This window comes from Chrysemys picta, chromosome 2 (assembly GCF_011386835.1).
Source record: "Chrysemys picta bellii isolate R12L10 chromosome 2, ASM1138683v2, whole genome shotgun sequence".
Taxonomy (NCBI): Eukaryota; Metazoa; Chordata; order Testudines; family Emydidae; genus Chrysemys; species Chrysemys picta.
In genome coordinates this window covers 81,840,475-81,853,004 of record NC_088792.1, presented here as the reverse complement: position 1 = coordinate 81,853,004, position 12,530 = coordinate 81,840,475, and the positions used below count along the sequence as shown (strand labels likewise).

The window sequence follows — 12,530 nt, the reverse complement described above, 5'->3', positions numbered from 1 at the left end:
AGAAGTACCCATTTTGATCTTATGTCTTCAAAGCCTGTATGTGCAGGAAAAATCCTGATTCTAAAAATGCTTGAACAACTACTTTCCTTTCCTGAAAAGTTATTGCATTCTCTTTTGGGGAGAGTGGAAGGGGGAACTGAAAGCCTTAACACTGAGTATTTTAGGGCTTTAGTAAAGTCAAGAGCCATTTTAACATGGAAAGGGGGTTGATTTCTCACTCACCCCAGGAAGTCCCATTATGGCATAGCTGAGCTTCTGTTCCAAGCACAGACTGCATTAAGTGCTCCTTAACAGGGTCCACAGGCTGACATCCACAATTCTCACTCCACAGCTACCTGAGACAAGACTTCTCTGCACACACAAACATGTGGCCATTTAGGGGAGTAGGGAAAAGAGTAATGAGCCTGATATAGAGCACGGTGAGGGAGTCACAGTGAGGAGAGAAGCCCCAGTAAACACTCCTTCAGTGTGGAAGGCCAAGGAGAAAGGGTTCAAAGCCCGATTTTTAGATCACTTGCTCATTAACAGTATAAGCTGGGGGCGGGGGTCTGCACACTTTGTATCTTATGTAGGCCCAACACAATGTGTACACGAGAGGCTTTTCACATCCCCAGCCCTTGAGTGCCACCCGTCCGTTCCCCTCCTTTTTATGGGCTCCCTGCAACTCTCCCGATCTCCCCCATCCAAGGTTCTGTGCAACCCCCATTCCTGCCCTCCTCCCAGATCACGATCCCCCATTCTCCCACACCAGCAGCCCCGCATACACCAACAGTCTCTTTCCTCCATGGCAGTGGCTCTGTGTGTCCTCCATTGTCTTCTTCCCCCATGAGGGTTCCCCAAACTCCCACCGCCAGGGGTTTGGTATAACTCCACTTGACCCATATCAGGAGTTCTGTGTGCACCCCTATTCTCCCTTTCCCATATAGAGTCCCCATGACAAGGGACCTGTGTGAGCCCTTGGGGTCCTATGGAAAAGACTAACATCTTCCCCTTCCTGATGCCCCTCCTTTGGCCCATGGCTGGGGCTCTCTGTGCCCCATTTCTCCCCCCATACTAAGGGAGTCTACACTAGAGAGCGGTGAAGATGCTCTAAGCCAATGGAGAGAGCTCTCCCATTGGTATAACAACTCTGCCTCAGAGAGGTGGTAGTTATATAGGGGGGGGAGAAGCCATTGTCTACACCGGTGCTTAGGTTGGTACAACTTAAGCTGCTCAGGCATATGGATTATTCACACTCCTGAGCGATCTAAGTTATACAGAAATATGTTAAGTGCAGATAAGCCCTTGGGGGCCTCAGACTTCGCTCTTCTTCCACCACCACTCTTCCTTCTGTCTGGGAGAGTGGTCATTCAGGGTGTGGATATGTTATAATCTATTGGAAGGATAAACTAGATGAAATGTGGCATCCGTTAACAGTTTCCAGGATGCTATCAACCAGTTGTCTGATCTATAGACAATTACAGAGGTGCTTGAGGCTGTAAGACATTCACAAGTTCTGCCAATTTCTTAAGGGAATGCTTGTGTCTTTTGAGGACCCAGAGCCACTAGAGTTTCCAAGCATTACCCAAGTATGCAGGCTGAGAGAGGCTCTTGGTCAAACCCTCGCATAGTCAGCTTCTGGCGAGGCCCCTGCATAGTGCCCAACTCAAAACTCACATCTTGGCACAACAAGGGTCACTGACTTGCAGCAGCAGGACACAGCTTGCCCTCAGGCTCTGGAAAACCTGCTCTTGGACTTGGCTTGATGTTTACAGAGCTTCTCTGCTGCTGTGGAGAGGTACAGAGGGCTTGCTAGAGTGATCTACTGGAGGAACCAGAGGATTAGAGCCTTAATGCTCTAATGAGTGCTCAGTTGAAGTGAGGGACAGTGCAGCTAGAAGTTGAAAACGCTGAAGTTAGGTAAAAAGAAGAACAGGAGTACTTGTGGCACCGTAGAGACTAACAAATTTATTAGAGCATAAGCTTTCGTGGACTACAGCCCACTTCTTCGGATGCATATATCGGGCTGTAGTCCACGAAAGCTTATGCTCTAATAAATTTGTTAGTCTCTACGGTGCCACAAGTCCTCCTGTTCTTCTTTTTGCGGATACAGACTAACACGGCTGCTACTCTGAAACCTGAAGTTAGGTATAATACAAAAGTGATTGAGAGAAACTGAATTGCCAATTTGTTCCACCACGGGCGGCAGAAACTCTGGTGCCTGAAGTGCAAGGCTTAGTCCTGGAGGACCAAGCAAAGCTGGCCCACCTCTGAACTCCACAGGTCAGACGCATTACATGGTAATTACAAATGAGAAGAGAGGCTGTGCAGTAGAAAGCTTATATCTGGCATTTCCTAACCTTTGAATGCTTGACCTTGCAACCTCAACTTTAAGTGTTTTTGTATGTAAAACTATCCATTACTTCAGCTCAGAGTCGGTTTGTACAGATAAATCGACCTTCTGTTTAAAAACACCAGACAATTCCAGTACATTGGGTGCATTATGCTGGAGCTTTGTTAGGTTACTTAATTATAAGCATTACCAGAAAAGCACTTAAATATATGATTTAACTTAAGTGTCTGAGTGCCCACTGAAGTCACTGAGTGGGGGCCTTACATAATGCTTATCAGTGTAGCATTTTCAAGACTCAGGCCTGGTTTACATTAGAACATTAAGTTGGCATAACTGCTGCTCAGGGACATGAAAAATCCACTTCCGAGTGGCGTAGTTACACCAACCTAAGTTACCAGGTAGACAGCACTAAGTCAATGGAAGAATTTTTCTATCAACCTAGCTACCACCTCTCAGGGAAATGGATTACCAACACCAATGGGAGAACTCCTCCCATTGGAACAGGCAGTGCCTACACTGAAGCACTCCAGCTGTGCTGTAGTGATTTAAGTGTAGATACACCTTCAGGCTGAATCACTATGAAACCAGCCCCCTCCCTATCATGTTGCTACTAGGCAGTTTCACTGTGATTAAGTATTTAGGAGCTGGAGGGAAATATCTTAATCTTGTTTGTGGTACGTGAATATTCTTCTGTGCTAGACAATGATAGTGTCCTAACATTAGAAAAATGAAAAGGAACTTCATTCAGACTTACAAGAGATGTGTCTGCCAAGATGAAAGCTAAGTGCTTCCCTAGCATACACTCTTAAGGAACAAATTTTGAGCCAAGCACAACCCAATATACATTTGAAAAAACTGCCTCAGACAAATAAGAGGGAAAGAATGGTTTTTAACTTTCACACATGCATGACAGAAAGGTGAGTAAAGAGGGCTTCATGGAGACCAAGAGTTAAATATAAAAATTCTAAAAGCCCATTTCCAAAGGAGAGTCATTCTGTGCGGGGCGGGGGGAGGAAATTTGTTTTATGAAGACAAGTTTTGTTATCCGGCATGTTGCAGGAATGGGGGATGCTGGTTAGTCAAAAATTCCAGTTAACTAAGATTTATACTTACCAATGGAGGGAGGGAGTTTGGGTGTGAGAGGGGGCTCAGGCATGGGAGGGGTTTCAGGGTGCCGGATCCAGGCAGCACTCACTTCGGGCGGCTCCCTGCAAGCGGCGACATATCCCTGCTGCTCCTAGACGGAAGCATGGCCAGGCCACTCTATTCGCTGCCTCTGCCCCCAGGCGTGCCCCTGCAGCTCCCATTGGCCGCGGTTCCCAGCACTCAGGCCGGGGTAGGGACAGTGCACAGAGCCCCAGTGGCCATTCCTCCACCTTAGAGCGATAGGGACATGTTCCCCCTTCCAGGGAACCACACAGAGCCAGGTAGCCAGACTTTTAATGGAGATCAGAAATGCCAGTTTCTAGAGCTTTCTGGTTGGTAAAGTGCCAGATAACACAGCTTTTACTGTATTAATTTCCCACAATAAATACCAGTGTTATACCAAACCAGTATTAAAAGGACTTTAATCAATTGCCCAGGGTGAATACTGAAGAGGTCATGAGTAGCAAAAATGATGTGGGGGGGGGGGGGGGAAAAAGACAGATGGTTATTCAAAACAACAAAGCAACTATTTAGAAGACTATGCAGCTGTCAACTTGATTGAGGGGGTTCACTATTTTCTCCCCCAACTCTCAGATGAACTTTACATAAGCATCACAAGAGATTCTCAAACAAGACGCATTAGCTTTAAGATACTTGTCCTTTTGATTACCAGGGATGGTAATCAGCAGAGAAAGATTTAGCAAAAGGGAATTAAGAGGAGGCATGGGCAAAAGTCTCCCAACAATACTTTGTTATTTTAAAAGATAAGTTATATAGTTGCATGTAGATGTAGACCCCAGCGTGAAACCATGGGTTTACTGAAGTTAATGGCAAAAAAAAAAAAAAAAAAAAAAAAAAGTTTCAATAGAGACAATTTCACACCAAATCAGAAGTCCGTGTGCTGTTCAGAACAAAAGGAGATCTTGCCCCTCTAGAAAATTTACTCTACGAATGTCACAGATTTAGTCAAATACCCTCTTTCAGGCACCCACCAGCTTGCTATGAGAGAAACAACTTCTGGATCCCATGTGCTTTAAGCCTCCAGAATCTGAACAGAATGCAGGTATTGCCCATCTTGGGGTTCCTAGGCACACTTGCAGGGTGCAGATCCTCTATCTAGCCCCCTTTTTTGAGAGCTGAGACCTCATGCGCCAACTGCCCAGTCCTTGGAACTAGTACTGACCTCCTGAGACAACCCCATTTCTTAGCACTCCACCTGAAAACAAGAGCATCTGGTTTAGTTTTACCTTTTCAGGGACATGACAGGTGTAGCACATAACATATACAAGAAGTCTATGCAAAGTTTAAGACACCATTGCTCTTTCTTCAGTGGCACAAGAAATGCTGAGATCTGTACAAAAAGATAAATCCTACATGCATCTCTCTGCCTCCGTTTCATCACCACTCTGGAGCATTATTTTGGCAGGGGTTCTCTGGGGGATGTCCAGGAACCTTCTGCTACAGCTCATGGTTTGACTTCTGACTCAGAGCCTCTCCCCCAGCTCTAGGCAGGCTTGCTTTCTCTCACCTTGATTGGTCCCATAGCTAAAGCATCTCTCCCACACTACAAAAACATATGCTCCTCTCCACCTGCCTAGAACTTCTTGTGTCTGAGTCCCTAGAATTTATATGCCCTACCACCACCATCCGATTCCCTTGTTATGTTGTTGGGGATTTTCCACGGCTCTAAAGTGACAGACACCTGTTGAGGGGTTGGAGAAAACTGGTTCTCCTGGCTTCAGGCAACCTCTTCAGCATACCCATTATATAGTCAGAATACAGTCATTTAGAGACAATGGAGAACAGTTACCTTTTCTAGCAGGGAAGTGCTGTAACTCCTGGCAGCCCATGGTGGATTTACACAGAGAAATCTAATGGTACAGCAATTTTCAGAGTAACAACTCAGTAACAAGCAACAGAGGGTCCTGTGGCACCTTTGAGACTAACAGAAGTATTGGGAGCATAAGCTTTCGTGGGTAAGAACCTCACTTCTTCAGATGCAAGTAATGGAAATCTCTAGAGGCAGGTATATATCAGTGTGGAGATAACGAGGTTAGTTCAATCAGGGAGGGTGAGGTGCTCTGCTAGCAGTTGATGTGTGAACACCAAGGGAGGAGAAACTGTTTCTGTAGTTGGATAGCCATTCACAGTCTTTGTTTAATCCTGATCTGATGGTGTCAAATTTGCAAATGAACTGGAGCTCAGCAGTTTCTCTTTGGAGTCTGGTCCTGAAGTTTTTTTGCTGTAAGATGGCAACCTTTACATCTGCTGTTGTGTGGCCAGGGAGGTTGAAGTGTTCTCCTACAGGTTTTTGTATATTGCCATTCCTGATATCTGACTTGTGTCCATTTATCCTCTTGCGTAGTGAACTCAGTAACAATGACAATAAGCTGTACAGACCAATTAGAACTTCACAATCTAGCATCACAGACACACATAAGGAGTCTTGTACTTTACTAGTCGGAGAAAAAAAAAAATCAGAAATGCAAGTCAAGTCTCCACATCTGTTTAAAAGTACATAGTATTAAACAAGACTAATTTTGGTTAGTTTGTTTATCAACTTATTTGGGAACAAAAGGGATTCTGACAGTCAGGACTTGGCAATAGCCAATGATGTGCTGGATTTTACAAGATACAGCATGTAGTTTTACTTAAATTGCAGGGAAGAATCTGTAAGATGCCAGCTTTCTCCCTACGTGGTTTATTTTATTGTTAGTTTCATTCAACATTACATTTTATTTCACAAACTAAAGAAGGTTATTTTTCTAGTCGCATCCTCGAGTTTTCTATTACCACATAAGTTTAAAAGTTAAAATTAGGGACCATAGCAGACATGCAAGTGAACATGAACTCCCAGTGCAATATTATGGCAAAAAAGGCTAATGTGGTCCTTGAATGTATGAACAGAGGAGCAGTGAGGAGGACACTGGTATCATATAGCTGATTTTTACCACTGCATGTGGCATTGGGGAGACAAATACTGCATACAGTTCTGGTGTCCACGTTAAAAAAAAAAAAAAAAAAGGTTGAAAAATTGGAAGGTACAGAAAAAAGTCAAAAATGATTCAAGCTTTAGAGAAAATGCCTTACAGAAAGCAATTTACAGAGCTCGATCTGTTTATGAAAAAAAGACAGATGGCTTGATTACAGTGCAAGTACCTTCTGTACAGATATGGCAGTTTCCTGCAGTAGCCTCAGAAAACCTTGTCTCTAATATCCTGGGACAGACATAGCTACAACTACACTGCATATATACACCCAGTTCACACGAGTTCTAGCAAGAGACTACAATTACTAGATATATTGGCAATTTAATCCTCTACTTCAAGACAAATTAAGTAATTTAATTCTTTATTTCTTGTTATAAGGGCATGGAGTGATAGAACCATGTGCTTTGTTCAGAGTTCTCTGGACACCAGCCAATAGCAGGCATTTGCATGCCAGCCATAAACTAGTAGCCCTGACAGTCATAAGCCCCTCACATTATTTGTAAATCAATAAAGACACTAAAAATAATTCTCCACCATCCATTCCCCAACTCAGAATACGAGTAGGATGAGAGCATAATCTGTTGTAACCATACACAACCTCAAAGAACAAATGAGAGGTTTTCATCTTGCATTCAACTTTAGAAGTTCCATGTTCTTGGAATCTACAAAAGTTCAAAGGATGTCTACTATACCAAAGATGCACTGCATATAGCGGAGAGAGATTTCTTGGAGAAGTCTGAAATCAAGGTGACTGTGGATTTGATTAAATCATGATTTAAATCACTAGTCAGGAAGACTATTTAATCATGGATTTCTACATAAAAGTGTATTTTGGTTGGTTGTTATAACCTTAATACACATTCTTCACAACTCAGAGATAGATGTAGGTTTCATTTTTAGAAGGTACACACTATACATTTTCAAAGTGATTTATTTTGAAAACTTTTCAGATTAGCTTTACAGCTATATCAGAAAATGAATGATTGTTTGGTTATTTCATTTATCAAAAGGTAATTAAAGCAGATATTTATGAAGTCATTGGGAAGGGAACCATCTCCAATTCAACAGGTTAATTGTTAATATTTGGAGGATTTTCTTGCTATGCTGTATTATGGCTTGTCTACACTGGCAATTTACAGCACTGCAACTTTCTCGCTCAAGGGTGTGAAAAAATACCCCCTGAACGCAGCAAGTCACACTCCTAGCACTGGAAGCTACGCCCCTCGTGGAGGTGGGTTTTAAGGGGGGGGGGGGGGAAAAAAAAAAAGCAGCTCTCCCCCAGCGCCGTGACCACACTAACTACATTAAAGCACTGCCACTGCAGCGCTTTAGCGTTGCCAGTGTAGACTAGCCCTTAGGAGGTGAAAATCACCAGATATTTAAATTGCTTTATTGAACTAAAACAGCAGTGTTATGTATTCTGGATTCCCCCCCAAAAAAACAGCAAACATGTATTTTAACAAAACAAGCATATGAATTTTTGAATTTAGTTAAACATTCACGTTTTTTAAAATCAGGTTTGTTTGTTAAAATTGTTTAGCTAAAATAGTTATGAAATATTAAAAAAATTAAATTGACTATGTTAGCCAGGTCAACATGAGAAACTGAAAATATTGGCTTCTGCAGCTAACTCAGTCATCTTCACCTTCATTTTCCTGTTTGCTCAGAATCTGGAAAAGAAAAAACAAGCTTTCCTGCTTTTTCAGGTCCCAAACACTCTCAATTTGGAATGAATTAGTCCAAATGAAGAAGTATTCTCTTTCTACACCGGCGGAAGAAGCTACTGCTGTTAAAAGAGAGATCATCACTTCAACAGTCTCTGAATCCAAGTGCTTAAGTGACTTCCACCAGTTCACTGATGTGACTCTTTAAAACATCAAACATATTTCTTGAATAGCTCTTATTCCCAAACTGGGTCTCTTTTACGTCCTGCTGCCATTATAGGTTTTCCCTTCTAGTGAAAGAATGGTATGGTAGATCTCAAATTATGAAGGCTACACTCGGAAAGACCTCAAGACTTCTGGAACATGCTGCTCAAACCGTTTCACCTTTGTTTCTATTGCCTGTCCCTCCCTTCTCACATTTATCTCCAGACTTCTTCTCCTTGTCCAGATCTATTCCACCCCCAACAATCTCCTATTCATTGAACTTTTTGAAACTTTGCACTTTTAGCGAGGTAAGGGATTGACTCTGGGTACACAAATTTGCAGAGGGACAACAGGGTTGAGGTCTGTTATTTCTCACCTCTATATATTATTTAAAAACATTTTTGCTGTTAACAAGCATGTTATCTCTGGAGAGACAAATCCACAGTTTGAGAACTGCAAAATTAAGCATCTCTGATGGCATCTTCTAGACTGAGCACTGAGTCCCATTGGGTAGATAGAAAGATTAACCTAAATCTATACAGAAGACCCTGGAACCCCATAAGATTGAGTTCCAATAGTTCATGGATTAGGGACCCATTTACAAAACGTGTTTTTAAATCATTACATGAATATATTGTCTCATACTATAGAATTAGAATTTATAACCCCCATTCCATGATGAGATCTTTGAGCTATAATGTATCTTAATTAAAACCATCTTTAGATTGGATTTTTTTTTATAAAATGCTTTGAGGAAAAAAAACTAATAAATCTGAGTTTTTTGATTTTGTAAAAAAATAATTGTTTTTTTATCCACCCTGCAAGGTGGAAGGGGAGGGGGGGGAGGAGGAGGAGAAGGAGAAGACTTACCCTAAAGCAGAACATGAGCATGCAAGGACATTCTTATAAAGAGTGGAAAAGTTGTGCACTCAGTTCAAGAACAGATTCTCTAGTATAGGTAAGACAAACCACTGAAATACACAAAACATTATTCCCTGGGTTCCGTATTATGTGGCTACTTTGCAAATCTCCTGAATGAGGAGTTTGTGCGCGCCAGCAAGGAAAGCAAACATCTCCCAAATAAAGATGCCTTAATACAAATATGGAGTCACGGGCATAGTAAAGAATAAGAGTGACAGATACATTTAAACAACCTCATCCTCCACATCTGTTCTGAGGGCCTTCATGTGTGGAATACAGCTGAATCTTTTGAAGATTTCAAAACATTCAAGCTGTCAATGGACTGGTATCACAGGTCATTGTCTAAGATCTTTTAGCACACAGGAAGACGTCTACTATGGTACCTTTAAAGCTTGCTCTTCAAGGTTGAAAGTTGGCATCAGAGCAGCTGAGAATGCATGGAGGTGCTCACTGAAAGGCTTTACTGGATGCCAGTATACCTGAGCACAGACTGAACGACCAAGCCAGCCATGGTTCTTTCCCATTGTTTGTCATTTTGGGGGTTTAGAGAAGCAACATGTGGAACAATCAAGCTACTACTCAAACACACTGAAAGACAAAGACAGGAACCAAGAACAAGAAACAGTGCACTAAGTACATGTTGAAAGATCTGGAAGATGTCAAATATTCTGCCAGAAACCAAGATTGAGAAATGGTGAAAGTAGAGGTGACATTTTGGGGACAGAACATTGAGAGAAGAGTGCAGTTGATGGTACTTTTCTACTAGATTGTCAGTGGTATGTGTCTGTGGCTAGTTACAATTCACTTAGGACATTTTGGAAGTACAGAGGATTAAAATATTTTAGTCAGTTCTCTTGAATCACTGGGAGCTAGTTATCACTTGCTGTGCAGTGATCTTTGGAGGAGATGATCAGACCAAGAAAGAATATTTTTTGTGGCTCCCTATGGTCTCTTCCTAAACACACACTTTATAAAGCAGCAATTTGAGTTTCTCAGATGCAAGGTGCCACTGTAAGTACAAACATTAAGCCTCTACATCCCACATATGTTTTACAAATGTGTAAGCTTGAACTGCAGTACATAAAATTGTATTAGAACTAGAAAGCTTGCAAACAGAAATGAGTTTATATATTACCATGTGTGCAATTCAGTTTAAGCCAAAGGATTAATTGAAGAAAAAATTACTGTTAATGTAAAACTGAATGGCTTGCAAACAATGAATGACTACTACTGTGGTAACTAGAAAGTAGGTAGAAGACCTTGTTATTAGCTCATGGAACATGAGTGAATATTGCTAAACAATCAGCTGTACCCTTGACAACCACACAGCTTCAATTTCTTTTAATATATACTAAAAACAATATACCATATATACTCGTTCATAAACCAACCTCCTAAGATGGTTAGGTAAAAATAGCAAAAACTGTATGATCCTTTCATAAGCCGAAGTTTGGCATCACAAGAAACACTCAAAAAAGTTTTGCTAGAATTATTTTAATGTAATCCACGAAAAAACGGTTATAACTTAATATTCACCTTCAAAATTAGTCAATATTTAAAATCAGTAAATGGATATTTAGAACAAGTAACTTAGAATAATATGAGACTCTAAAAAGTCTTAAAATCCTTTGAAGCCTGAATCAGTCTCTGATTCATCAAACAGTTCATTAAACTCTGCTTCAGTGACAGCTGCACCTGCGTTGTCATCGTAGATGTCGGCAGTGTCGTCTTCAGACTCCTTATAAGCAGCCTTTGTTGGGTCAGAAGATGATGCCATAATTTGATGATATGTTGAGTGCATTGCTGATACAGCATTTCCTAAATGAATTTTCTACCATTGCCGAGGGAATGGACACCCACGCGTCCTTGATCCACTGGGCGACCAGACTAATTTCAGACTTCATAAGATTCCCGTCTTTTGTCAACTTCGCCATGCCTGAGCACATCCATTCAGACCACATTTTGCGTAGCCTGTCTTTAAAGGGTTTGTTCAGGCAGACATCAAGTGGTTGTAGAACTGAAGTTAAGCCTCCAGGTATTACAGCCAAAGTAGTTTTCATATATTTGGCCACATTTTTCACCTCATCCATCTTGTGTGCCCTGAACATGTCCCAAACGAGTATAGCAGGTTTCTTGAAAAGTGCTCCTGGTCTCTTATTCCACACTTTTTCCAGCCATTCAATAGTCCCACTTTCATCCATCCATCCCTTTTCGTGTGCCCGTACGATGACACCAACAGGAAATTTCATGTTTTTAGGCAAGGTTTTTCTTTTAAAAAACAGGAGGGAGCTCTGATCCATTTACCAAACATGATAAAACCATAGTAAAAAAAGATTTTTTCATGGCCAATGGTTTTTAATTAAAAAACTTTTTTCCCACCAACCCCGGTTACTGTTCTGTCGCTCAGGAGATCGAATGTCATTGGTATTTTGTCCATATTTCCTATTTGTGACAATTCAAATGCATATTACTTTCGATATTTTATAATAAACCTTTGGAAAGATTCGATTTTTCTCTTCCAGATCTCTAGACAGCTTTTGAGCCATCTTTGTTCGCTGACGAAGACAGACATGACGGTTCATGAAGCGAGTACACCAACCCGCTGATGCGACAAACATTGAAGACTTTATTGACTTGTATTTGTCGTCTTTCAACATTTGCAGAGCATGCAGACGAATTCCAGTTCCAGTGACAATGTACCCATTTTGTCGACATTCAACAACCCAATTACTGAGATCTTTCTCTAGCTCAGGAAATGAAGCGCACCTGGTTGGACATTTTTTCTTGCTTCTTGGCATGTCTTAGTGTTTTATTTTTTCGCCATTCTCTTATTTGCTTCTCATTGATACAGAATTCACAAGCAGCGGTGCAATTGTTTGCTTCTGCATATTCAACAACTTTAAGTTTGAACACTGCATGATAAGACTTTTCTTTTGATTTCACTGTTCATTTTAAATACTAGTATGAAAATAGATTATTGTAGTTCTAGATTTTGTAGGACTTTATATAGGAATGTCACCTGCTTTATCACTGTCAAATTATTATTGTTCTTTGTCTATTTCAAAGCAGCCCTGTAGATTGGCATGTCTGTAGGGATAACAGGCTATTTAAATTTTATTAGAGATTCCATTGATTCTGCACATTATATTTTCATATTGGTAGAAATGTATGAAGAGATCAAATTACACAGTAGCAGATTGACACCAGTGCTATAGTACTATCGTTCATTGTATTTTTCTGATTGGCTTGTAAGGCATAGCATTTTGTGAAATA

General features: G+C 41.1%; 1 protein-coding gene across 9 annotated transcripts in view; it reads right to left on the bottom strand.

Annotated features, from left to right (window-relative positions):
* The window catches only part of ATP2C1 (ATPase secretory pathway Ca2+ transporting 1), a 126,346-nt gene that overhangs the window by 70,437 nt on the left and 43,379 nt on the right, over positions 1 to 12,530 (bottom strand). Inside the window, exons 3-4 of one of the 9 annotated variants that reach the window (XM_065583608.1) lie at positions 5,289 to 5,934; positions 4,471 to 4,694 (exon numbers count right to left, since the gene is read on the bottom strand). The exons of 7 other annotated variants lie outside the window; for them this stretch is intronic. In XM_065583608.1, the coding sequence (XP_065439680.1) occupies positions 4,471 to 4,506 (36 nt within the window). In that variant the 5' untranslated portion in view covers positions 4,507 to 4,694; positions 5,289 to 5,934. The remainder of the gene's footprint in view (positions 1 to 4,470; positions 4,695 to 5,288; positions 5,935 to 12,530) is intronic. One more of the 9 variants, XM_065583609.1, reaches the window with a different exon arrangement.